Source organism: Lissotriton vulgaris, chromosome 4_1 (genome assembly GCF_964263255.1).
Source record: "Lissotriton vulgaris chromosome 4_1, aLisVul1.2, whole genome shotgun sequence".
Taxonomy (NCBI): Eukaryota; Metazoa; Chordata; class Amphibia; order Caudata; family Salamandridae; genus Lissotriton; species Lissotriton vulgaris.
In genome coordinates, this window is record NC_141691.1 from 1,519,754,006 (window position 1) to 1,519,780,149 (window position 26,144).

The window sequence follows — 26,144 nt, forward strand, 5'->3', positions numbered from 1 at the left end:
AAAGGTTCAGTACACTTAGGTCATAGTAAATGTACTACTGTGGTCGAATTCAGTGATCATGGTAAATCATCCTTTAAAGCTACCCGTCATTCTTATTTTGTTTGTGGTCATACCGCATACATACGTCTGCCTCCAGATTGGGATGGTACCTGTTATATTGCATTCCTTCTGCCACCTGTTTTTCTAGCTCCTCCTGATTACCACAGAAACACAAATCTAGTAAAGAATAGACTCCGAAGAGATCTCCCGCTTGTCGAATATACAGAAACGGCATGGGAACAATACACCGATTTTAATAAAGGATTCTTTTTCTTTTTAGGCCCCGTCCAAAACAGTAAATTAATATGTAGATTAACTAGAACCCTTGAAGCTGTAGTACATGAAACTGCCTGCGCCTTAGGTAACCTAACAGAGGAGCAATCTGCCATGCGGGTTGTTGTCCTTCAGAATCGTCTTGTTATTGACGTCATCTTGGCAGATAGAGGTGGAGCCTGTAAGGTCATCGGGTCAAGTTGCTGTGTTTTCATTCCAGAAAACGCGCCATCTGTATACAAAGCTATTACACGTCTTCACAAAATTGCAAGTTTAATACATCAGACTCCAGGCACCTGGACTTGGTCCGGTTGGTTCTGGACAACGTTGTCCGCTTGGGGATGGAAGATCCTATCCTTCCTAGGCTTTGGCCTTGTCATAGTATTCAGTTGCTGCCTGTGCCTACAGTGTGGGCCGGCAATATGTGGGCTGTGTGCCACATCGTGCATTGAACATTCCAGTTTTCTCTCAAACAGACAACGGAAGAGAGACGAACAAATTATGTTACAAGAACAAACTGATCAATTTATGATGATCGATATATCATGAAGGGTCCGTAGGGAACAAGGAGGGAATGAGGAAATATAAATTTTTGGTCAAGTTATGTTCCCTATCGTGTACCCCACCGTCTCCATGTACGAGTTAAAGTGCATGTAACTTCCCTCCTGTGCCAGCTATGAAGACGCAAATACATTTGCGTCCAACGTTAACATGTCCTCTTTCAGACCCACCCTGAATGGGTTGAATAGTTCGTTCCTAAGTATGCTATGCCAACGTCTTTTTGTAGTGTACTCTACATGTTTTTTCAGCTCTGGCAAAGTAGGCCCAGAATTTCTGCCATCGAGCCTTTTTCTTCCTTCTGACTCTGAAAGCCTCAGCCCAGGCTGCCCAGGCCGCCCCCGTATCTGTGAACTCTGCCTTACTTTCAGCGCGGCCCACCACGCTCAGCTCAGCCTGCTGCCTGCCAAGACTGACTACAACCTTCGAGTTATCTGTTCCGCTCCTCGAAGATACATTCCTGCCTACTAGTTTCAGTAAACATTCCCCAGCTGCAGAGCCAAAGGGCCGGCCTGTCTCCGTGCAAATAATTCATAGCCTCTGTTACCATGCTCCCATGGAAGGCCCATGCCCCCACGCTTCTCATACAGACACTCAGGCGCTTATACACGCACTCACAGTCAGTATAGAATAGCTTCTGCCCCAGAGACCTTTCCGCCCAGATAGCTCCATTCCTAAACATCAGATATCAGATATGATAGAAGCACAAGTTGATCTGACATGCCAGACTTCTGTCTCTTTCCGTCAGTGTAAATGTCAAGCCCCTGCACCCTCCAGTTTCACGCCAAATCTCGCGTCATGCAGCTGCGCGCGCATCCAAGCTTCTGATTTCTGCTGACATTGCAACATTTCTGTTTTAGTGCCACCCACATGTGACACCTACCTATGACGTTTCTAGAGCACACCTCCAGTTACGCCTAGTCCACGCCTTCTGATTACGTGCTAGTAACACGTGGATGCTGTTATCTTGTCTACTCTCAGCTGTTACGCCTACTACATTGCTTCCTATGATGTAAATTAAGTATATAAGCTATGTATTGTCAATAAAACATTGCTCTATCCCTTCCTGAACCCCGTGTGGTTGCAGGAACATGATATCCTATTCCGGAATAATTCCTTTTTTAGGAATAAAACCCCTAAGAACTCTAACACCACGGACTCTGTTTTCTTTCTTTCCGATTGAGTTATTATTGATTAAGTACTTACCTGCATAGAAATTAAGATAGTAAATTAAATATTTACGACAACCACGTAAGGTGGAATCTGTAGCAGACCAACATCATTCGTACCTGTAGCCCAAAGGGTAGCAGGGAGAGATTGCAATTCAGGCGGAAATCGATCTTTAGATAGATATGTAGGAGAAACCAATTTCTCACCTAAGGTAAGATGCACACCAGAGGGGGAACAATACAACGTTGCATGAAGACGTTTCAACAAGTCCAAACCCAACAAGTTCTCTCCGCAACCAGTGGTTAGAATAAGCGGAGCTTCCAAATCGTAAGGACCAATCAAAAGAGGCAAAGGACAAGAAACCGGGTTAGCAACTGGGGTGCCAGAAAATCCTACAGAAACGTTTGTTAAGCCAGACAAAGGTGCCCCAGGGAGTTTGGAATGAATGATAGAACTTCTCATTGCACCAGTATTCAAAAGAAATGGCTCTGCAACACCCAATGCAACAACTTCAACATAAGGCCCATTCTGATCCACTGGTACTGATACGATTCCCTTACTTTGTCCATTGCTGTCCTAACTAGAATAAAAATCCTGAACGTCACCCTCAACATAATAATCGTCATTATAATATTGCGCAGACTGAGTATTCTGCTGATCAAAATAATTTAAAGAATTCTGAGGGGGAAAGGAACGCTATCCTTGAGGCAACGCACCTCGCCCTCTACCTCTAGATGCTGATTGAAAACCACCACGGCCTCACGGCCCTGGAAATCCACCATTACGCTGCAATAAAACCGGACAGCTATTCTTAAAATGGCCTTCCTCTTTACAATAGGCACATTGATTAGGACCAAGCAAAGGTCGTGGAACAAAAGGTTCAGGTTTCTGTAACAACCTCTGAGGCTGGGGAGGATGTTGAAACTGACGCTGACCAGAACGAGGGGGATAAGCCTGTTGAAGAAGAACCTTCGTTTTTAATTCCTTAGTCTTCTTCTCCATCTTATCTTTCTCGTCTTTATCCCTATTCTCGTAATACTGAGCAGTGGCTAAAATCTGTGCAGAGGAAGAAACAGCCCAGGAACTTTTGGAGTCTTTCAACGTATGCGACAATTCAGGAAGTAAATTAAATACGAATTTATCCACAAATAATCGCTGTCCACCTTCAGTACTCATATCCTGACCACTGTGATCGATAAACGTCTCCTCAAAATGAGTAAAGAAATCGGAGACACTCTCATCTTTCTTCTGTGTACATGCAGCTAACTTATCCCAGTTAACGCTTAAGGCAGGCATCATTGTCTTCATTAAAGCGATGATCCTACCAGGCAATTGTGTGATCAAATCATCTGGCTTAGCACCACCCACTTGTGCTGCATCTGCGGCGGCTACAGCGGCCCAATTACCACCTAAAGCGTGGTCCTCTCTACGAATCCGAGCCCACAACGCTTGTGGAACTACATTCCCCATCAGCATATCAATATCGGCCAAATTCATGATACATGCATCAACAGTCTGGGACAGCTCCTTATAATATCCAGCAGGATTTTTACGAGGGTCCGGTAGAGACTGTTTAAGTGCTACAACTTCAGATCGTTTCCAAGGGACATGCACCCATATACGCTGGAAATTAGCAGGGATACGCGGAACAGCACCTGCTTGTGGGACCTCCTCTCTCCATATTGGAGGAATTTCCCTCATACGATAATTTTCGTTTTCTGTCTAACTGCAGGATCAGGTTCAAGAATAGTCTGAGAAGAATATAAAGACCTGAAAGTAACAAGTGTCGTTATAGCGTCCTCAACTTCAGAACCCACTATAAGTCCTTTATCAAACTTATCCTGTATATCTAACATACCCTGAGGAATTAAATCTAACTCCATATCCTCCCATCCTTTAACAAGAGCGTCACACATGATATTAAAAACATATCTCTGCATGGGCGCATTACACTGGAGAAAGGTACTCAGAATATCAGGTACACTATACAGCGGACCACTCATGATCCATTTGTGAGCAAGAGAGTCCAATGCAACTCGTTCTGCATAATCTGGAATTTGACTACGGGATTGCCTTCAAGAAAAGGCAGGAGTCCTATTAAAAGACCCAAAAAGAGGAGAGAAAAGACCAGAAACAGTATCAACCAACCTACTACGAGTCGGGAAGAAGCAGACAGTAGAACTGGAGACGCAGTATTAAGCAAAGGAAGAGAAGGACCAGCCATCACAAGAGAACCTGAAGATGAAGGAGACTGAGGTACAGAAGGTGGCGGCAAAGGAGGGGCAGGTGGCAATGCAGGAAGAGGCAATTGCGGAGGAGCCGGAGCACCTGGCTGAACAACAGGTTGCTGGACAGGTGGCAATAATACGGGTGCATTAGCTCCTGGTACATAAGGCGGAGGCAATCTCAACAAATGAAACATTAAGGGATCTTCATCAAGATCCTTACTCTGTGGAGAAGTAGGCAACACAGGGTAGAATCTATCTATTGCCATATGATGTTGCCTGTCTAAGACTTCAATCGCTCGATCAGTCTCGTTATCCTTGAATTGCTGGGCAACCGGTATAATCGTCATCTCTTTCGCTTTTCTATCTCTTTTTGCCTGCTTAATTTCTCTCTGTTTGGCTTCTTTACGCCAAAGGCGGAAAGAGTCAAACATTGCCAGCCGGGCATTTCTTTTAAACAAAATTGCTTCCAAATTATCTAATATATCAGGCTCGAAGCTACCATTTTGTGGCCACCGTAAAACACCATCTTTCTTCGTGTATTGGATCCATGCCTCATTAAAGGCAATGGGGCCAACACCATGTTTAGAATAGAGCTCATAAGTGGGAGTTCCAACCGGAGGAATCGGACATGAATCCTCGAGCCGGGAATCCCTATTACAACCAAAACAACAAACCTTCCTAAATCCGGTCAGACCAGGCATCTTTAAGCTCACTGGTCCGTTTACCAACTTCAAGGAGTGAAAGCAAAGAACACAGTACAAATGTACTCACCCCTTGGCTTCGGCTATTGTAATGGTCAAATAACAAAATTTAAAACAAAACAAAGAAGTGGGCGCTACCCACGAATACTTAACTAAATGGTCTTCTCACGCCAACAGAGGTCCGTCTAATGTCTCGCGATACCAGTCATCACCAGAGGGTCCAAAGCAGGGTGGCAGTCATGGCAGCAGTCGTCAGCAGCCGTCGGAAAGGAGTAGCCACGCTGCAAAAGACCTTCGGTCCACTTTGACATACAGGGGTCGCTTGATGTGGCTCGCGAATCCTCTGGAATTTTCTTGCGGGGCTTCTCACGACCCTCGGGCTGAACCGCTACCACTGAAGCCGCCCCACGTTGGGCCCAGTTGGAGAACTGGGCCTTATGGGCCTGACGGCGCAGGGCACGCCTTAAATCCCCGAGTTCACCTGCCTTGTCGAACAGAGACACGAGACACTCTGTTGAGCGTGGAAAGCCAGGTTTATTAGCTGCAGCCAAGCACATTTATCCCAGAAGTTACACGCAAGGTGGGTTCTGAGGAGACTGCCACTTTAATCCGTGGCGCACAATCTTTTATAAGAAACACATTTACAAAGTTTACTCCTTACACATACAAAACGAACCAATGAGAAAAGTTGGAAAACAAGCTATCAGGTGTCTCAAATACGCCCCTCTCTCAAACCCCGTGTGTTACCCCTCCCAACAAATTAATCAGTACTCGTACCAACAATCCAATTTGCAGGTGGCAGGACGTATTTGTGTGCCTCAAAGGATAGTTGTGTAACAGGAGAATACAAGGAGAGAAATGGGAAGGCCAGTCGGATAAGATAATGTAAGGAGAGAATAGGAGAAGGTAAATAGTCAGTCGAGACGGGGATGAATCAACCAAGACATGGATTAATGAACTGGGCCAGACCCTGACATCGGTTTCGTAAACAAGGGCAATGGAGTTACTCTTTAACAGAAAGGACACGCAGCAGCTGAGAAAAGCAAAAACACTCCGTTCGCCGTGCTGCCTGAGTGAGGGCAACACAAAATGGCGGCGAGACCCAAAATGGCGGCTTAGTACGGGGCGAAGTCAGAAATCGAAGAACCTCAAAGTGGATGATGCTGGCTAGAAGGATCATGTAGGCATTGAAGAGGGTCTGGCTCAGGCAGTATCCTTGCTGAGCTCTGCAGATCCCAATCTCCCTGGGACGTGAAACCATCCTCTGGGGAGACAGGGTATCGAAGGCTGCGGTGAGGTCAAGAAGAACAAGCAAGGTTGTGTGCCCTTCATCCACTTTAGTACGAATAGTGTTAAAGACAGTAGTAAGTGCAGTTTCCGTACTGTGATGGCTTCTAAATCCGTGCTGAGAAACATCCAGCAGAGAGTGATCCTTAAGAAAAGTACTAAGATGGGCATTCAAATGAGTCTCCAACATCTTAGCAGGGACTGGCATGAGATAAATCGGTCGATAATCTTTCAGTTCTCCTGGGTCTAAGGAAGTCTTTTTTAGCAATGGCTTTACTAATGCCGTCTTCCATATGGTGGGATACAGCCCTTCGGAAATGGCCAAATTAAGAGCAGCCGTATGGTGTGGAAGAATGACTCTGCGGTCAATTTTTAGCACTTTAAGGGGGCAAGGATCCAATGGAGAGCCTTATTTAACTAAATCTAGGAGGCCGTCAGCCTCCTCCGGCAGCAAACTAGGAAAAGTAAGGATTCTAGGAGAATCTTCTGGCAGACAGACATTACTAAAATAAAGAGTAGTCTGAACAGAAGGGCCGACCCTAGGGTTAGAGGCTTCCAACAGCGAGTAAATGTCTGTGATCTTAGATAGGAAGAAGTCCGATAATTTATTGCAGAACTCTTGGGAGTATTCAGAGGGATCTGCCACATGAGGAGAGATAAGGGAGTCAATTATTTGAAACAGATCCCTAGACGATTTTGGGGACCCTGTGATCTTTGAGTAGTATTTACCTTTTTCCTCCACTATGGCAGCCTTATATTCCTTAAGGCATTGTTTATGAAGCTTCCTGCCTGATTGTTCAAGATTGGCATGCCAACGCCTCTCCTGTCTATGGCAGTTCTGTCTCATTTTTCTGAGTCGTTCCATAAACCAGGGGGCAGAAGGTTTTTTTCTAGCTGAGTAATGACTGCTAACAGTGGCAAGGGAGTCCATTGCTGCTAACAAGTGTTGTGCAAACTCAGCAGCTACTAGATTAACATCAGGAGGCCTAGCCAATTCAAAGTTTTTAAAACAGTTCAAGAACGAATGCTGCTAATGAGGCTAAGGTTCCCGCAACCCTTGTGTCAAAAGGTCAAAAGGGAGGGCAAAATGGTCAGACCAGGCCAGAGGGATAGGTTCTCCAACTGAAATGAGGGGGTCATTAGAAAAAACGCCGTCCAAAATATGCCCTCCGCTATGAGTAGCATCCCTAGTCAGCTGAGAGAATCCACAGCCCCTCATAGTGTCTACCAAATTTTGGGTGTCCTTACAGTGCGTATTATCTAAATAAAAGTTAAAATCTCCTAGAAGGGTAAGATTGGCTCTATCCAAAAAAGGTTCCAGGAGAGTACAAAAAATCATGGCTAAAAAGGTCCTAGGGCCTGGATGCCGATAGCATAACACACCCGAAAAACTCTCAGTGGGATGCAAATTGATTGAGAAAAAGAGAGCCTGAAAGGGATGAGATGGAGTAAAAAGAGTTAAGGTCCGACATACCAAATCTTCTCTATGAAGGATGCCAAGGCCCCCTCCCCGCCTACCAACCCTATCTAATCTAACAAAGGAATAGCCAGTAGGTATAGCATCAACAATGTCGGGACCGGAGGCATCTGTGGCCCAAGTTTCAGTGACAAAGACCCATGTTGGCCTCCTAAGTGAAACAAATTCCCTAAAGATCAAAGATCTAACATTGATCAGGTAGCCTAGAGCCTTCCATTCTTGCAGAGGCGACCTGTGGATTTGAACCTGATTAGAAGTATCATAGGAAGAGACCAAAGCAAGGGGGGAGTTACACCTGTTACAGACCAACGACTGCATCGATAGGTGTTCTGGCACCATCGAGTGAAAACAAGATGACCAAAGAGGTTCTAAATCTAAAAGTGCCAAACTAGAGTAACTTACCCTTTCCCGCTGTGTCATAGCTAAGGGAACAGCCTTCCCAGCACTGGGCTCGATCTCGGCGCGGACAAGCACAGACGGGTTTGCCTTTGGCGTGCCTTCTGGGCGCTAGCAGCGCGCTCGCTGAGCGCATCCGCTTCGCGCCCAGTGTGACATAGCAAATTTATAGCCCAGAGAATAGAGCGCTGACCCCGTAGCTCCGCACCCAGGGCGGCCGGTAATGCAGTAGGAGTTTGCCAGGCGCCCTACAACAATCGGGAGACCCGCGGTGGACCGGGGCACTGGCTGTGAGGAAAAGAGCGAGCTGACCCAGGTAGGTGAAAGAGTACTGGTAAAATGAAGCAATTCTGCAAGAGTACAGTGCACAATATTAAAAATACAAGACGGCGATAAAAAATCAGCAAAGCAAAACAGCTGCACACAGCGTTCAGGGAGAGCTTGTTGTCTGCGTGCGTCCCCTTCACGCCCAGTGTGACATAGCAAATTTATAGCCTAGAGAGTAGAGCGCTGACCCCGTAGCTCCACCCCCAGGACGGCCGGTAATGAAGTAGGAGTTTGCCAGGCACCCTCCACAACAATCGGGAGACCCGCGGTGGACCGGGGCGCTGACTGTGAGATAAAGAGCAAGCTGACCCAGGTAGGTGAAGGAGTACTGGTAAATTCTACAACTCTACAAGAGTACAGTGCACAATAATAAAAATACAAAACGGCGATTAAAATTCAGCAAAGCAAAACAGTTGCACACAGCGTTCAGGGAGAGCTGGTTGTCTGCGTTCGTCCATGAGGCAAAGGGTCAAGACTGATTTGCATATGGCCATGTCTGAACTGGGGTGGCATGGTGAGCAAAATAACGATGGATTAAACCCCGATCTGTGACTGGGGGTGAAGGTTTCGCCAATGTGCAACATTCCGTCAATCATCTTGTGTGTTTTGCTGTTCACCCTATGTGGGAAGGGTATGCCCAGACGTGGGTCACATGCTCACTACGCCACTGGAGTCAAGCTATCCTGGCTGATGACGGCTGATAGCCAGAAACTGGTCCTAGGATGCTTGATTTCGGTCCAGGGAAGGCATGGCTTGGCAGTTCGGGCTGGACTGTTCTCATGATGCACAGGATCAAGACTGATTTGGATATGGCCATGTCTGAACTGGAGTGGCGTGGTGTTCAAAATAACGATGGACTAAACCCAGATCTGTGACAGGGGCTGAATGTTTTGCCAATGTGCAACAATCCGTCCATCATCTTGTGTGTTTTGCTGTTCACCTATTTGTGGGAAGGGTATGCCCAGACGTGGGTCCTGTGCTCACTACGCCACTGGAGTCAAGCTATTCTGACTGACGATGGCTGATAGCCAGAAAACGGTCCTAGGATGCTTGATTCCGGTCCAGGGAAGACATGGCTTGGCAGTTCGGGCTGGATTGTTCCCATAAGGCACAGGGTCAAGACTGATTTGCATATGACCTTGTCTGAGCAAAATAACGATGGATTAAACCCAAATCTGTGACTGGGGATGAATGTTTTGCCAATGTGCAACATTCAGTCCATCATCTTGTGTGTTTTGCTGTTCATCCTATGTGGGAAGGGTATTCCCAGACGGGGGGAACATCCTTTACAACGCAACTTTTACAACGCACTACCATTACAACGCAACTTTTACAACGCAAGTCATTACAATGAATTGCGCTGGAGGGCCCTCTAGGATAGGGAATAGTTTAATTACTATCCAACACCTTTCCTACTATCCACGGGGACTGGAGTTGGAATAGTAAATTAAACTATTCACTATCAAGCGCCCCCCAACGCAAGTCGTTGTAACGACTTGCGTTGTAAAAGTTGTGTCGTAATGCCATGCGTTGAAACGTCATACAACCGCCCAGACGTGGGTCCCGTGCTCACTACGCCACTGGAGTCAAGCTGTCCTGGCTGATGACGGCTAATAGCAAGAAACCGGTCCTAGGATGCTTGATTCCGGTCCAGGAAAGACATGGCTTGGCAGTTCAGGCTGGACTGTTCCCTTGAGGCACATGGTCAAGACTGATTTGCATATGGCCATGTCTGAACTGGTGAGCCAAATAACTATGGATTAAACCCAGATCTGTGACTGGGGGTGAATGTTTTGCCAATATGCAACATTCTATCCATCATCTTGTGTGTTTTGCCATGACTAAACTCAAGCCATCTCAATTAAACAGACCTAAATGCCATCATTGAGAGTAGCAGTGTTTTGCCCCATTTCTAAAGTTGATACTCTTTCCATCTCTCATGATGGAGTCTGAACTCGTATTATCAGCCCCATTAGTAGTAAAAAAAACTTTATAATAAGATGCTAATTCTGGCCAAGAAACAATTGTTTCTTGACCACAATTTAAGTCAGATGTTCCACCTGTCAGCCCCAGTTTATAGATTTTGAGAAATTAAATGAAGAAGAAATCTAGAAGGAAATCTTGCACCATTTATATGAACCTTGTTATTAAGATTTGCAGATTGTTTCTCTCTACCTGGATGGTTAATAATTATTTGTTTTGCTGTCTCTTGTCGTGTTGTCTATAGGTATTGCTTTACATAATGATCAATACCTGAATAGTCAATCTCTTACATTTTATTATCATAGACCATTACTGTTGTTTTAATAGTTTTGCAGTGTTCTCTTTTAGGTATATTTCTTTGAAGGGTTGTTATGCAATTGATTCATTATTAGGATTCATATTTCATGTAACAAAAAAGCAATGCATTTTTACATAAAAGGAGTAATGATAAGCAAAGGTTTTGGGTGGCAATTTCGCGTCTGATTGGCATTTGGGGGCAACAAACATGCAATTCCACACCCTATAGATGCTTTACATGGAAGTGGTGTGAACAATTTTCATGGGGAGATCATGATGATGAAGATGAAGTGTAGCACCAGAGGAACATGTCAGCAAAAATGGTTCTTGCATCTACAACAGGGTAAGGATGTCCTTAGGTCATAGCCTGCTGGAGAGGGACATTAGAATGGTTAACTCAGATGGATGCTATGTGAGCTTCATTTATACATATTATTATGTTTACAATATGGTGCTTACATCAAATAAACCACACAAGTTGTCTGAATGGTGTAGCTGTCATCCCAGGTTTTTACCCATTGCGCTGCTACAGCTTAAATTCCAACTCTAGACAAATATAATTATCATAATAAAATAATCATCTGAGGAGTGTTGAGTTGCTTCTCAGGGGTTCAGTTAGCCAAGGGTCTGTATTCTGTGGAATCCTTAGTCAAATAGAAGCTAAGCACAACGTCTACAACACCCTGGGCCAGATGTTGGTGTCCAAATACCGGTCAGAAACGGCCGAAAATACAGATTTTCCGCCGTTTCCGACCGGTATTTGGACATTGGTATGTAGGGCTTTGAAAAACATACAGATTCGGTAATTTTACCGAATCGGTGATTCGGTAAAATTACAGATTCAGTAAATTTTACAGATTCTGTAAAATTACCGATCGGTAAAATGACGGAATCTGTATTTTCTTATGTAGGTAGCACTTTAAACAGTGCTACAGGGCCTTTAGAATTCGTTATTTACCATGTAATACTATTGCATGGTAAGTAACGAATTCCTGTGTACATGCACATCTGTGCATGTACACCTGTGCCATGTGGCACACATACATGCCCTAAGGACATGTATGTGTGTCACATGGCACACGAGCCAGAAACAGGGGTATAACAGGGTGTCAAAGTGACACCCTGTCCCCCGAGCAAATTCGGTATTTTTACCGATTTGGTAATTACCGAATCGGTATTTGCTATTGATTCCTATGGGCTTCAAGGCCCATAGGAATCAATACCTAGTAAAAAATACTGAATTTTTACCTACATCACATTTACCGATTCTAAAATACCGAATCGGTAAAATTCGGTATTTTAGAATCGGTAAAAATGATTTCCCTACATCTACCCCCCTATGTTTTGGTGGCTGAGGCAACCCAATTACTGGTGGATGGGCTCTGTGTTCACAACAGCCGAAGTGTGAGTTGTGAAATGTGTGTTCCTCACTATAGAAGGTAAGACCATGAGATTGGAGAGGAAATGAATGACAAGTTTGGGCATACAATCAAATGCCTTCTGAACTTCAGTGACACGTAACGATTTGGAGATGCCCTATTATGTTGTTAACCGTGTTTAGTGAACTTGTATCTTTAGAAAAACGAATTGGAATTTATGTTTGCTTTTTTTCGTTCTCTTTTCTTTTTTATCGTTTCACAGTTGCATGCACAAGGTATTGGAGAGATAACAAAGGCATCGTTTGTACTGCTGGATTCCCATTTGAAAAGAGGATTGAAGCTACAGAAGGTAAAGTACTTTCCAAAAACAGAAGCAAGGACAGCAGAATAATGGTATTTACTGTTATCATTAAAATGTTCAGTATTAATCATTGCATGTAACCCTGAATAATCGCAGAGCATTTGAAACGCCTTCCAAATGTTCTCCTGTTAAATCTTTAATGCAAAATCATTGAATTTAAGGAGCACAACGGATTACAATATATCATGCCACCCTTTCGGTGTCACTCCATGCCGTCTTGACATTTGTACCCTCCAAACTCAAATTTGTCAATGCATGCAATTGGTGTTTTTTTTTGTTTTTTTTTAATAAGATTTTATCGAGGTTCATGAAAGAGTAATACACTCAAACAAAAGTTAGGACATAAAAACAAATTGGGAGCAGATAGCATAGTTAAATACTATTTCCGCAATCAATAAAGAAATTATATAATACAACAGAGTCCATTAATGTAAAAGAAAGAACCTGATTTTAAAAGGAAAATAAATAAGGAAAAGGAAATAGAATAGTTTAAGGAATAGAATTGGATAAATAAGTGGTAAAAGATAACTATAACGAATCTACTTGAATCTTATTTTGCATATATTGATCTGAAATGACATCTGTCCTGTGATTGTCACAGAAATATATAGGACTATCTTTCCTGAAAGTTGTAATATGTATAACGCTATGGCAAGAAGAAGCTCTAGCAGTTTAGTATTTTTACACTATGAAGATTTAGCTAATGCAATAGAACAAAGAAACATACAATTAAAAGTTAGGTGTAATGAATATTATATTTGTGAATATTTAACCAATAAAATCTTCCAGAATTGGTAAACATCAGGATTTAAATAACATTTGTAATAAAGTACCAGGTTGTTTTTGACAGGACCAACATAAAACTTTCCCTGTGGTCCATGTATGAAGCTTGTATTTTGTTGCGGTAACCCCCGCTTTTTGAATAATACTTGATGCAACTTTGACTAAGTGTGTACTAGGTTCCTGCTAACCAGGCCCCAGTACCGCTGTTCCTCCCCTAAATTGTACCATTGTTTTCCACAATTGGCATAACTCTGGCCTACCATAAGTCCCTGTGTGCCATGCCTACCAGTCACTGCATGAGACATAGGTAAGTCACCCTTAAGGCATGGTGCACTATACCTCATATGAGGACCTATGGGTATGAGCAGATAGGCTCCTATAATTTCTAAGTCCATTCTTAGATATTATAAGTGCAGTAAAGCCATATAAGAGTATATGGTCTGGCAACTTGTAATTACGAGTTTCAGAGCACCATAATGGCTTTACTAAATCCTGGGATGTTTGGTATACAAATATCTCGGAATAATAAACCTGCACTGATTCCAATGTCAGATTTACTAACCCTTGCACTCGGGGGTCCCTTCTAGAGGAGACAACTAAACCAAACCAGCCTCTGGTGGGTTCCCAGACTGGTAAACACCAGCCTGCCTCCACTAGACAGGTTTCTAGGCCCCTGAAGGAAGAGCTCTTGCTCTCTGGGTCTAGAAACAAAGCCTTTCCCGGGCGGAGGTCCTAACACCTCCCCCTGGTCAGGATGGGCTGATCAGCTGCAAAGGACTAGCTGCCTTTACACTGCACCCCTTGCCCCTCCCTCCAGCTAGCAGGTGCCCCCCTTCCTGTCTTTTCCCCCTAATTTTGGGTAGAAGACAGACGGGAAACGTTAGCAAGCCCGGGAAGTGTGCCCACCTCTGCCAACCCCACTCTCAGGTTGGGGAGGCAAGGTGAATCCCACTCCTCAGTGCCCACCATCTTGCTGACGGAAGGCTTCCCCCAGTCATGGTTAGGGAATATGCTCACTCCCCCACATGGGGTGAGTACATCAAGGGTGAAGCCACCCTAAGGTAGGCAGCCCAATGGCTACTCCCTCAAGACCTCTAAAACGCCCTCTATTTAGGGGGCATCTCTGAACACAGGATGCTAGATTCCTGCAACATATGAAGACGAAGGATGGAAGACATCGCACAGCAGAGAAGACAGTAGAGAATTACTGACTCGGCCCCAGCCCTACCGGTCCATCTGCAGTTTCCAGAGATCCCGGGGCAAAAGTCACCTTGTCCTGCAGGCAGCGACCTCCAGAACGCCTGGGAGGACTGACTGCCTTCAACAAAGACCGGCTCTCCTGCAAACAGCAGCTCTGTTCAGAAGAAATTCCAGAGCAAGTCTCTGAGCCTGCTGGAGACAAAGAAACTCGATGCCTGAAACCACCACTTCACCTGTCGCCTACAGCTAGAGTCCAAGTGGCCCACCAGTCCCAGCGAGGTCCCCCAGCCCTCCAGGGTCCGAGTCCACCGTGGGTGGATCCCTCCAGGACTGCCCGACGTTGCCTGTAGCCTCTGCATGGAGGCAACTCCACCGCAAGAGGCCCGTAAGGTGAAATCTGACCTCAAAAGGCACCCCTGTAGCTGGCTGCCCCGCAAACTGGAGAAGAGGACCTGAGACGAACCTACATCCCGAGCCCTCCAACCTACCTGCCCAGCTGTTGGTTTCTTTCACCAGGCCTGTTGGCCCGAGCCTGCAGCCTGGAAGCAGAAAACTTGACTAGCATTGGGCGCCCAATGCTGTATTTGCATCTTGTACCTGACCTCCCCATAGCCACTGTGGGTTGAATGTTGGTGCTGCTTTGTGCCCTTCCCAGGCACTGGTTGAAACCCCCTGGGTGGGATCCCATCTCCCACGTTTACCTACCTGTGGGCAGCATGAGATCGACATCACCCTTCCTCCGGTCTGTCAGGGGGGTAATAAGTCCTTTGTGAGGGTTCAGGTAACTACCTATTGAAGTGTAAGTGTCAGTCCATTCTTCTGGAAGGACCCTCGGAATGCATATGTATGTAGATGGTTACTGAGACATACCTAGCCTTCCTGGGTTTGTGGCTGTCTGGAGTGAATGCAAAAAGTGGAGCTGTCACCCAACCCAGATGTGTATTGGAGACAGGCTGCAAGACACAGAGCAGTAAGAGCAGAGAAATGGCCACTTTTAAAAAGTAGCATTTCTAAAATAGTAATGTTAAATCCAACTTTACCAGTAAAGAGGATTTATCATTACCACTACAAAGATATGGAACATAGTGCAGGTACTCATTTCTTATCAGGAATTGCAGCTTAAAGGTGTATTAAGGAATCCCCAGTGTTAACCTATGAGAGGAGCAAGCTTCACAATAGCTTCACAATAGTGAAAACCAAATATAACTGTTTGTCACTACCAGGTCATGCACAACATAAAAGTACTTGTCCTGCCTTTTCTTACACCGCACCCTCCCCTTAGAGCTACCATGGGCCTTCCTTGGGGGTGAATTGAGTTTAATAAAAGGGAAGTTTAAGGGTTGGCAAGTGGCTTTAAATTCCAAGTAGTAGTGGCAGTAAACTGCACACACAGGCCTTGCAATGGCTGGCTTAAGACATATTTGAAAGGCTAATTGTGTGGGTGCTTGGTGCGTTCTCCAACTGAAGTATTTCGGTAGTTGGTGGTCCTGTCTGAAGGCAAAATAGTCAATTGAAAATGGACCCCAAAGGCAGTATAGGGACGCAGATAATCCAATCTATCAGACTTCCAGTCTGCCACCAAATTGGCAGAGCCTGAAAGGTATTTTGCCACAACAGAGATTTGGTTTGAATAGGAGTACTGCCAAAAGGCCTGCACTATTGATGTAAGGACCTTGGACCTTGAACTGCCCAGGTTTGACTAATCTGGCCTCCGAGATATTGTCAGTGTGAAAGAGAACGCAGTACTTGGCTCTAGCTCTGGTCCAGCATCTGATTGCAAAAGAGCCAGCCAAAACTTCCATACAATTGTTGCGCATGCATCACTCTTGCTCTGACCAGCTTCCTCCTGTAGAGGATTACCCACACCTGGCATCCCAGCCTAGCTTGGGGACATCCGATTCAATGGTGATGTCGGGTTTGGAACCAAAGATCGTCCTTTAGCTCCACAACTCCATGTGTGATAGCCACCAACTGACCTTCGACTTGACCTCTGGTACTAGTTCAAATACGTGAGACCCCAACTGAGATGGGATGATTTAAGGAGTTGAAGAACCTTGTAGTGGAGTGGGTCTGGAAAGGTCATCTGTATGAAAGAGGATAGAAGCCATATTATGCTTACTCTCTGGTGTAGGGACCACTTCAGTCTGGCCAGAATTCTTCTCAATTCCTGGCGGATGTTGGACAGCTTCTGAGTGAGATGGCTGAGGGAGGTCTGGACTGAGTCGTTCACGAATCCAAGGAATTGAAGTATCTGAGAGGAAGAGACTTCTGACTTCTTGTAGTTGATTACTAACCTCAAACCCGCCAGTAGTGCGATTTCTGTCCTTAGATGATTCGTCAGCCTTTCTTGGGATTGATACATCATCCAGATAGACGGTTAATTGAACGCCCTGCATTCAGAGAAATTCAATCACTGATTTCATCACTTTTATGAAGCACCAAGGGGCTGATGGCAGGCTGAAGGGTAATGTCAAGAACTCGTAGATTTGGTGGCACCAGAGGAAATGAAGGAAACAGTAATTTGGCCAGACAATTGGAATAGTGAGGTATGCATCCTTTAAATGAAGCTTAACTGGCCAGTTTTCTGGACACAATATGTCTTTCAGAAAGACCCTCCATCTTGAAATGACAATACCCCAGCCACTCTTTGAACTCCTGTCCAGGGTTGTCACTTGTCAGAAGCCCTTGTCCTTCTTCTTCACAAAGAAGATGTTGCTGAGGAACCCTTTGATACCAAGGGCTGACCAGACAATTACTCTTTTTGTTAATAGATTTGAGACCTCCTGATCTATCCATTCAGCCTGTGCACCTGAGAAGACCAACTGGCAAGGAAATGAGTCCTGCATGGGAGTCCCATGGAGCTCTAAGTGGAACCCTCTACTGTTTAAAGCACCCATGCATCCTAGGTCAAAAAAGCCCAGTTGTAAAAGCATTTGGCTAGTCACCTACCCACTTCCACCTGGTGTGTGACTATCATGCTCACCTGTACAGGTACTGGCATGGGCTCCTCTTTGTGGATTGACCCTGTGAAGTAGCCTTTTCCTGCGCCTCTGGAGGGAAAGAAGTTCAAGACTATTAGACTGGTCCTGGTAGAATCTTCATCATGCACACTGCCCTCATTGAGAGGTGTTATTGTAGGAGAAGCCAGTTGAGTGCCCCATACCTTGGCCAGGCCTGGGGACAACCTTAGTGGCAAACACTTTTTTATTTGAAGTCTGTGCTTTGTTGAGTGATATAAAAGTGGAGACAAACTTCTCCAGCTCTTTTACAAAGTAGTCTCTGAAAAGCCGTATGAGCAGCACAGGCTCCACCTTGTTGAAACCTAGGTCCCCTATTTTGGGGTCAACCTTAATAAGAAGAAACCTGCACCTCTCCATAGAGAGGGCACACTTGGCATTTCTAGAAATATGATGGCTCTCTCCGCCCAGCTGGAAATGGTTTCTAGGAGATGAGGGAGCCTGACTGGCCTCCTCGCCAAGTATAGTATCTTGGTCAAAGGGCTTGCAATGTCTGGAAGCTTATCCTTGCATGACCGCCAGGAGCAGTCTATGCCCTTCTTAGGATCCTTGATATATTTTGCCAGAAAGGGGACCATTTTTGTGTTGAATTCTGGATATGAGAAACTTTCTCCTCAAGAGTAGGGTGAGGGCATTTAGCTCTTAGCCTGTTGCGGACCTACTCGTCAAGTGGCTTCGTGACATCTTGACATGTAACCGGGACCCATTCAGTTGACTTAGGGTGGTAGATATCATTGAGGTCGTCCATGTTGGCCAATATGGGGTCTGCCTGTGTGCTGTGGTCAGAGGGCAAGGCTAAAAGTCTGACTTAGGCTCCCTGGATCCTTGTCCCCATTTGAGGTAGGGGAGGAAGCAGCGGGGTCAGACTGGGGGGTGAAGTGTCACCCACATAGGAGTCAGCATTACCAGAAAGGAGGCCCAGACTCCCAATACCCCTGAGCCAGGAAAGCCTTTTTGAGGCGATCAAAGGCATCATCTGAGGAAGAGTCTCTGGTGCTCTTGGTAGGTTTGTGTTGCCTTGAAGGTTCTGGTGACGCAGGTCTTGGGGTGTCTTCCCTCGGGGGAAGAGTTTAGGCAAGCACTCACCCATTCTAGAGTTTTCTTCTACAAGGGTGCTAAGACACTTAATGCAGCCTTCTGTACTGAGGCATCCACAGTTTCTGCAAAGTGAGTGTCCCAAAGGGAAATATTCTACCACTTCTTCCTCCTCCACAAACTTTTCAGTTTTCTATTCATACATTGTGAGTCCTAAATACCTATTTAAAAAGCCACTGGCCAGTGTATAAAGAACTAGTAGCGCTAGTTTACCAAACCTGGTAGGGTAAACAGTGTTGAGGTCAGAGGTTCCGACTGAATTTCAATGGACTAGCCTTGTAAGGGGAGGGGGCGTCGCCTTGTGCAATACCTCAGTTAATTGTCTGGAGCTGCCCCCCCTAAGTAATTCAGGTACTGACCCACTTGTGGAGGAGTTATGGTGCAGCGGCCAGGGTGCTTGACTCCGGACAGCGGTGTTCACATTTCGATCCCCAGTACCGGCGGCAGGTTAGCCCAGCACCAAGTGACTCTGGGTAATAGCTCACTTAATCTTTCCGAGGGCCCCCAGCGCCGGGACACCACTTCGGAGGTAGCTGTGTGCTTTACAAATACTGGCATTATTAAGGCATTTTGAATAATACAGACCCCGAAGGGACGTCACACTCGAATCTTCTGGGGCTGGGCCCTTTAAGGATTTTCTCTTGCACTCATTAGGCGGGCTGGAATCGAGACGTGCGGACTGTTGTTTTTTTCTGATGTGGGGCTTCCACTAAGAGCATGAGTTCCCCATAAGGAAAAAGCAGGCCGCGAAACTGTATAGTCTCCCCTTATGGTCGGAGGACTGCTGCTCCTAAGCACATGCCCCGCGAAACACCTTAGCTGCAGGGACTTTGGCAAGTCGATTCCACGGTTACCTGTACCTGAAAAGATAAGAAAATTACAGCGTACGAGCAGTTACTACATAAGAAAGCATTTTACCACAGTCAGAACCCTTCATAAAAACAGTTTAATGAGGAGAAGGAGACACGGTACTTATCTGCTACTGGAGCAGCGAAGAAAGAGGAGAATAGGAAGGAATGCCTTTGCATAAGGATGCAGAATGCTGTTTGGTTGAACTGTATTGTCTGTTTTCCCTCTTCATCATGGGGAATGTAGCTTGTTATTTTAACTGAAGCTGCTGAAGAAAATGAATGAAGAAAGTATGCATAATCCTTGCCTCCAGTCCAGACTTAGAATTTCTGCTATGCACCCGACTACTAGCTAAGAAGTACAGAAAGTACAGAATCTCTGTTTTTGGTTTGACTTGTTGTCCCATAGACGAATAGCCGATAGAATGTGCTAGTGAGCTAGGAGCTCAGTAAAAATCAGACATTCTGCGATATTCAACCAACAGCCAAGTAAGTAAAAGAATCCTGTATTTCTTAGCCAGCAGCCACATGTTTACCCGAGAAACATCTCCTTTTTATCTGGCAGGTAGGTAAACACAGCATCTGAATTGTGTAAGTAGCCGATGGGAAAATAGCAGAGATATAGTGATGCAAAGACAGAAGAACTTCACTATTTATGTGGTAAATTGTGAAATACTGCCAAAGTGTAGCTTATTACGTTGTGGCCAGGCAGAAGTTAAGTTTTTCTATTTCCCTTCATGACAGCTGTATAGCACACAATCTCTGCTATTTTGTCAGTGGTGGAGTAAATAGTGAAGATCTTGGCACAGTATAGCTGAGATGGTGCAGTGGCGTAACGAAAATAGAGGGGGCCCCCCATGCTCCGGACCCAGTTCGGAGGTCTCAGGTCAGGGACTTGCCAGTGCCGGAGGGCCCCCTCCCCACACATCCCCTGTACACAAGAACCTTAATGTTTCGCAAACTGTTTGCCGTGGGTATGTAAATCTTTAGAAACATAATCAAAATGTTTCTTTTGATTTCTCTCTAGGAAAGATTGGGTAGATTTGGGTAGAGGGTGATGCTCTTGACAGCGTGCTCAAGGGCATCAATTTACTGAAGAACGAGGACACTATGCACCATCCGAATGTAGAATACCTAGAGGTAACGCCATACAGCACAGTGCAGAAAAATAGTAAATCGTGGAATATAAAACATTGCAAATAAATGAATTGATAAAGTAGTGGGGTATGGCTGCACCTCGGATGAATCTGAAAAAATGACCTTTTTGTCCAGAATTTTTATCCTGAATTTTGACACTTTGTCATGGATTTTTTACAGTTGTGTCCTGCATTTGCATTCAAGCCACGTGGTCACCCTAAGAAACGGCATTTTATTTTTCCGTCGTGTTCGGCGATGTCAACACACACAGCAAAGCCAAACGAAAGAGGCTGGGTGAGGCATTTCTGAACAAGGAAAGCTTTACACAGGATGTGTATTGCATTACACAGAGTCCTGGTGAAGCTCGCTTCACTATGAGCAGAGCGCGCTGGCTCTTCTGCGGTGTTTTATATCAAGCCATTGCAGAACAATAAAGTGATGTGTTTTACTACCCTCTAAAAATATAGGGAGCATTTGTTGGACTGAATGAACTAATTAATTTTGTGATGGGCATGCACTGACCAAGCTGGCACCGCACTTATTTAAACCAGTAGATGGCACAACATTAATCAAATTACCACTGCTTTAATAACACTATAACGCACAGGTGAGGCAGACACTGCGCTCTAGACGTATATGGGGGAGTAAGAGCACGCGTGGAGTGGCGCTGGCACTTTAAATTGATATTGATATTATATATAGAGCGCAACGAATGCTCAGGGGGGTGTAGGCGCTAGCATGGATAGATGACATGGTGCTGGGTATGATAGCACATGGAGGCTGGCATTGGCACACACAAGCAGGGGTGGCGCCTGAAGGGGACCTGGGCAAATCTGGACGGCACTGGTGCATTACAGGGCAGATGCTACAACAGACAGGCTGCTACATGGGCACTGAGCCAGGAATAGCTGAGACGTCAGAGACCAAGCTCAGGTGCACTGGCATTAATAATTTAGCGCCCATCTGGAATGACACAGGTTCAAGAAACAACTCTTGGAGGGGCACTTTCACCTTAAATTACAACAGCTTGAGAGTAAGTGCAATGATAATTCATAGACTTCAAGTCACTGAGGCAATAGAGCACACCTGCTCATGATAAAGGTAACCATGGCAGTGACTGGGACATTGAGGCATAAATGACATTTCTGTTCAACATTACACTATGACAGACACTAGCATATTAAGGTATAGATGACAAGGCAGTGCGGCATTAAGGACGAGATGGTATAGCGCTGCATCGCAACATGACAGCCAATGCAATATTGAGGCGCACATGACACTGAGCCATTAATGCATCTTTATAGTGCTGAATGAGGTCAGTGAAATATTAAGGCGCAGATGACAGGGCACTGAGTCATAAACACACATACGGTATTGCGTTGCATTAATCCATGACAGTCAATGGTATATTGGAGAAACAACTCAAATAGTGAATTAAGTAGCTTTATTCCTGAGGAGCAGTGGTGGATGCTAACCTGCTTCTCATCCACCTCGCAACGATCTGCCCGAGGGCATACATAGAACCAGAATCTACAATTCACCCAAAACAATCTCTCAACTAGGTTACATCTGTGTTAGCATGCAACCTAGTTTCTAAGCAACAACACAACACTTCCCCCTCTGTACAATAACAAAAAGGAAATTAATAACAATTAATAAAAAGAAAGGAAACTTACAAAAGAGAGGGAAGAAAAGAAAAAAAAACTATTAAACTATCTATTATTCATTACATAATCTTTAAGCCAAACAGGAGGCTTTTTGATACATGAAGGTTTATGATTGAGAGAAACATCACTCAACTCATTCTCAACAGAAGATGAATGAGTATCTGAATGAGCACCATTCCGCAGAACTGCCCCCTCTCCCTCCTCAACAATAAACGAATCAGCAGTTACATTATCTCTAGGAAGAGAAAAGGCAGTAGGGGAAGAAGTCCCTTCCACATCATCTTCCAGCCATTCAGAAAACTTTGAACCATCATTGGCTCTTTTTTGATGAAGAGAATGATCCATGGCAATTCTTTTTAAGTTCCACACTTCCCCATTTCTCAACCTAACAACATTCTGTAAAACTACAACAATTTTCTCAGCATCAAAAAAGGCACTTTCTCCCTTGCAAACAAAACATGTTTTTTTTACCCTAACCCAGTCACCAACCTCCGCCGTTACTGGTTTGGTGGAAGGTTTAGCATTAAAATAATCCTTACTTTTCCCATGAACACGTTGCATTCTGTTCCAAACTTCTTCTTTTGACCAATTGACAACATCAGAAGAACATAACCAAGCAGTATTACATTTTGACCTGGATTTGCGACCACGCATAACAATAAAAGGAGGTACCCCTGTGGCCGCAGTAGCAGTCACACGATAAGCCCCAACAGACTTCCCAATTTGTGAGATCCAATCAAGGGAACCACTAGAAGCAATTTAAATAATCCCTTTCAACACACGGGTGAACCTCTCAACCATACCATTCCCACTGGGATTATATAATGAGGTGGTTCTGTGAATTATCCCTAATTTTGCAAAATAGTTCTTAGCTTTAGTGGAAACAAATTGTATGCCAATGTCACTAATTAAAGTCACCGGAATACCTTCAGAAGAAAAAATATCATCCAAGAACTCAAGAATAGCAACGGTATCAGCCTTATCCACCACTTTGACTGCAGGCCAACGGGAGAAAACATCCATAAGTACGATAATATACTTTTGAGAGTCACTACATTGATCTCTAATTGGCCCCATAATGTCAATGGCCACATTATCCCAAGTTTCCTTAGCAACTAGAGTATCACACATAGGTGGTCTACAGATTTTCAAAGACTTATCAGAAGAACCACAAGCTATACACTTCCTGACCACCCTTCCAGTTTCAATGTCCAGACCAGGCCACCAAAATAACTTCTTAAGAACAGACTTTGTTCTAGTAATGCCAGAATGTCCCTCATGACATAATTCAATAATATCAGATCGGAAGCTTACAGGAGGTATAACTCTCTCTTCTCTCAATAAAAATCCATCAGAAAAGGTAAGTTCAGACCTAATTTCCCAAAAAGGTTTAATGGTATCAAGAAGACTGTCCTTTACGATGCCAACCATTTAACAGAAAGGTCAAAACCTTACTTAGAACTTCATCATTCTTAAATTCAGTTTCCCATTCTACTTTATTGATATCCGCCCTACTAATATCATGGACCAAGGCTACCTGAAAATCTTTCCACTTGTCATCCTCGCACTTCTCCAACATAACAGGCATTCTGGACTGGAAGTCAGCGACAAAATTATCCCGGCCAGGGGTGTAAACAATTTTATAGGCAATATTTTGCATGCACATAGAGATCCTTGCAAGTCGTGAAGAAATATTGGATGAACTATCGCTAGTTAAAATTTTAACTAGCGGTTTGTGATCACACCTTACATTACATACTTTACCCCACGTGAAAGACTTGAAATGATTAAGACCCCAGGCACATGCCACTGCCTCTCTCTCAATGATCGGGTATTTTTCTTCACAAGGAGAGAGCAAATGCGATAATGTGTTCCTTACCATCTTGACCCAACTGTGAGAACACTGCCCCCAAGCCCTTATTACTAGCATCAGTAGTCACGATGCTTTCAGCACCAGGATCAAAACTACTGAGGCTGATGGCACCAGCAATGGCAGATTTAATAATCTTAAAATCTTTTTCACACTCACTAGGCCATACAAAAGCTACAAAAAATTGAGAAGTTGACGAATGTTAAAGCATTTATCAGCAAAATTGGGAACATACTTATCGCAAAACTCCACCATGCCTAAAAATGACCTGACATCGTCCTTACTTGTGGGAGTTGGTGCATCCTCAATAGAAGAAACCAAAGAAGACTTTGGTCTAACAACATTGCAATCTATAAGATAACCCAAATAGGTTACACTGTCATTAGCAATTTTACATTTGAAAATTCTATAGTGAGTCCTCTGTTTTCTAAAATGCACAAAACTTTAACAAGCATGGCATCATGTTCTTTCTTAGATTTTTCTGTGTATCAAGATATCATCTTGGAAGAATTCTACCCCTTCCAGTTTGTTAAACAAATGAAACATTAAACGCTGAAAAACAGCTGCGGCAGAAGCAAGGCCGAAGGGCATACGTGCAAAGTGATAACATCCTAAAGGGGTAATGAATGAAGTGAGGTGTTTGGAGTCTTGTGATAGTGAAACCCGATGATAGGCAGACAAGAGGTCAATTGTGGAAAACCATTTAGCTCCCTTGAGGCAACTAACCATCTCGGTAATTTTAGGAAGAGGAAACCTATTGATTACGATATTGTCATTAAGATGGCGAAGATCAACACACAGTCTTATTTTACCATTAGAGCGCTTGGCGATTACGACTGGAGAAATCCACTCTGAAGCCTCAATTGGCTCTATCACTTTAGCTGAAAACAGTTTCTCCAGTTCCTTGGTTACATCATCTTTGGCCATAATGGGTAGATTGTGACAATGGTGTACTTTAGGAATGGCATTCTTTTTAAGACGCATCTGGTGTCCAAAACCCTGCAAGTTACCAAACCTATTACTGAAAACTGAGGGAAATCTTTTCCTCATGTCTTCACCCAACATGTCTTCATCAACAATAAGGACTTGTTCTTTACTGTTGGGATTTGATATGATATGTAATAACTTCTGGTCCAGCCAACCTAAAACAGGTCGACCATTCCTTGCCATGTACTGTTTCCCACGACTGCGTCTGCCTTTAAACTAAAATAGGAACCATCTATAGCCAATGAGATCAATTTTTTCACCCACATAGCCTTCAGGATGGACGTCCGGTTCCAATAGATGTTCACCAACCTTGTCAACAAACTTACTTTTCCATAGTTTTTCCTCAATAATGGTGTATGGAGAGCCGGAATCAGCAATGATATCCACATTCACGCCCCCAATAATCATGTTACAAAATGGTTTGTTGGTGCAAGCTACACAATCAATGTTTAGCATCATGTTGCTTCTGAAATTCGTGGATAAGCCATCATGAGAAATAATATCATTATCAGTAATTGAGTTTTCCAAGACATCAGTAGAGTCATTCCTATCAACTACAAATTTGACTTTTGAATTTTTCCTCTTACACACTTTCGAAAAGTGACCCATCAAAGCACAATTTGAACATTTTTGCTTAATAGCTAGACAACTCTTACTGTGGACGAGATGATCCAAACTCCCATACATATGGCATCTGGCACGCTCCTTAGTAACTGGGAATTTCTCTCTGAACCTGAAAGTACTTTTACTATGGTCATTAGATACATTAATTTTACCTACCAACGCAGTTTCTGGGCTATCCTTCTTTAAAGCTGTAGCACATCGACCTGAAATTTCTGCCTTTCTTACAATGGCAAGTACATCATCCAATGGAGCATCACCATTCACCCACAATCTATCCTGTATTACAGGATTGGAGGTGTGCATAATGACCTGATCTCTGATCAGATCATCATGTAAGACCCCAAATTTACAATCAATGGCTAATTTTTTTCAATTCAGAAACATAATTATCAATGGTCTCAGTTTTGGCTAGTTTCCTCTTAAAAAATTGAAATCCAGTG

The 26,144-nt window shown here is 44.2% G+C and overlaps 1 protein-coding gene across 1 annotated transcript in view; it reads left to right on the forward strand.

Annotated features, from left to right (window-relative positions):
- The window catches only part of RP1 (RP1 axonemal microtubule associated), a 2,616,437-nt gene that overhangs the window by 1,599,523 nt on the left and 990,770 nt on the right, over positions 1-26,144 (forward strand). Inside the window, exon 44 of the mRNA XM_086965756.1 lies at positions 12,378-12,464. Coding sequence (XP_086821882.1) covers positions 12,378-12,464 — 87 coding nt within the window. The remainder of the gene's footprint in view (positions 1-12,377; positions 12,465-26,144) is intronic.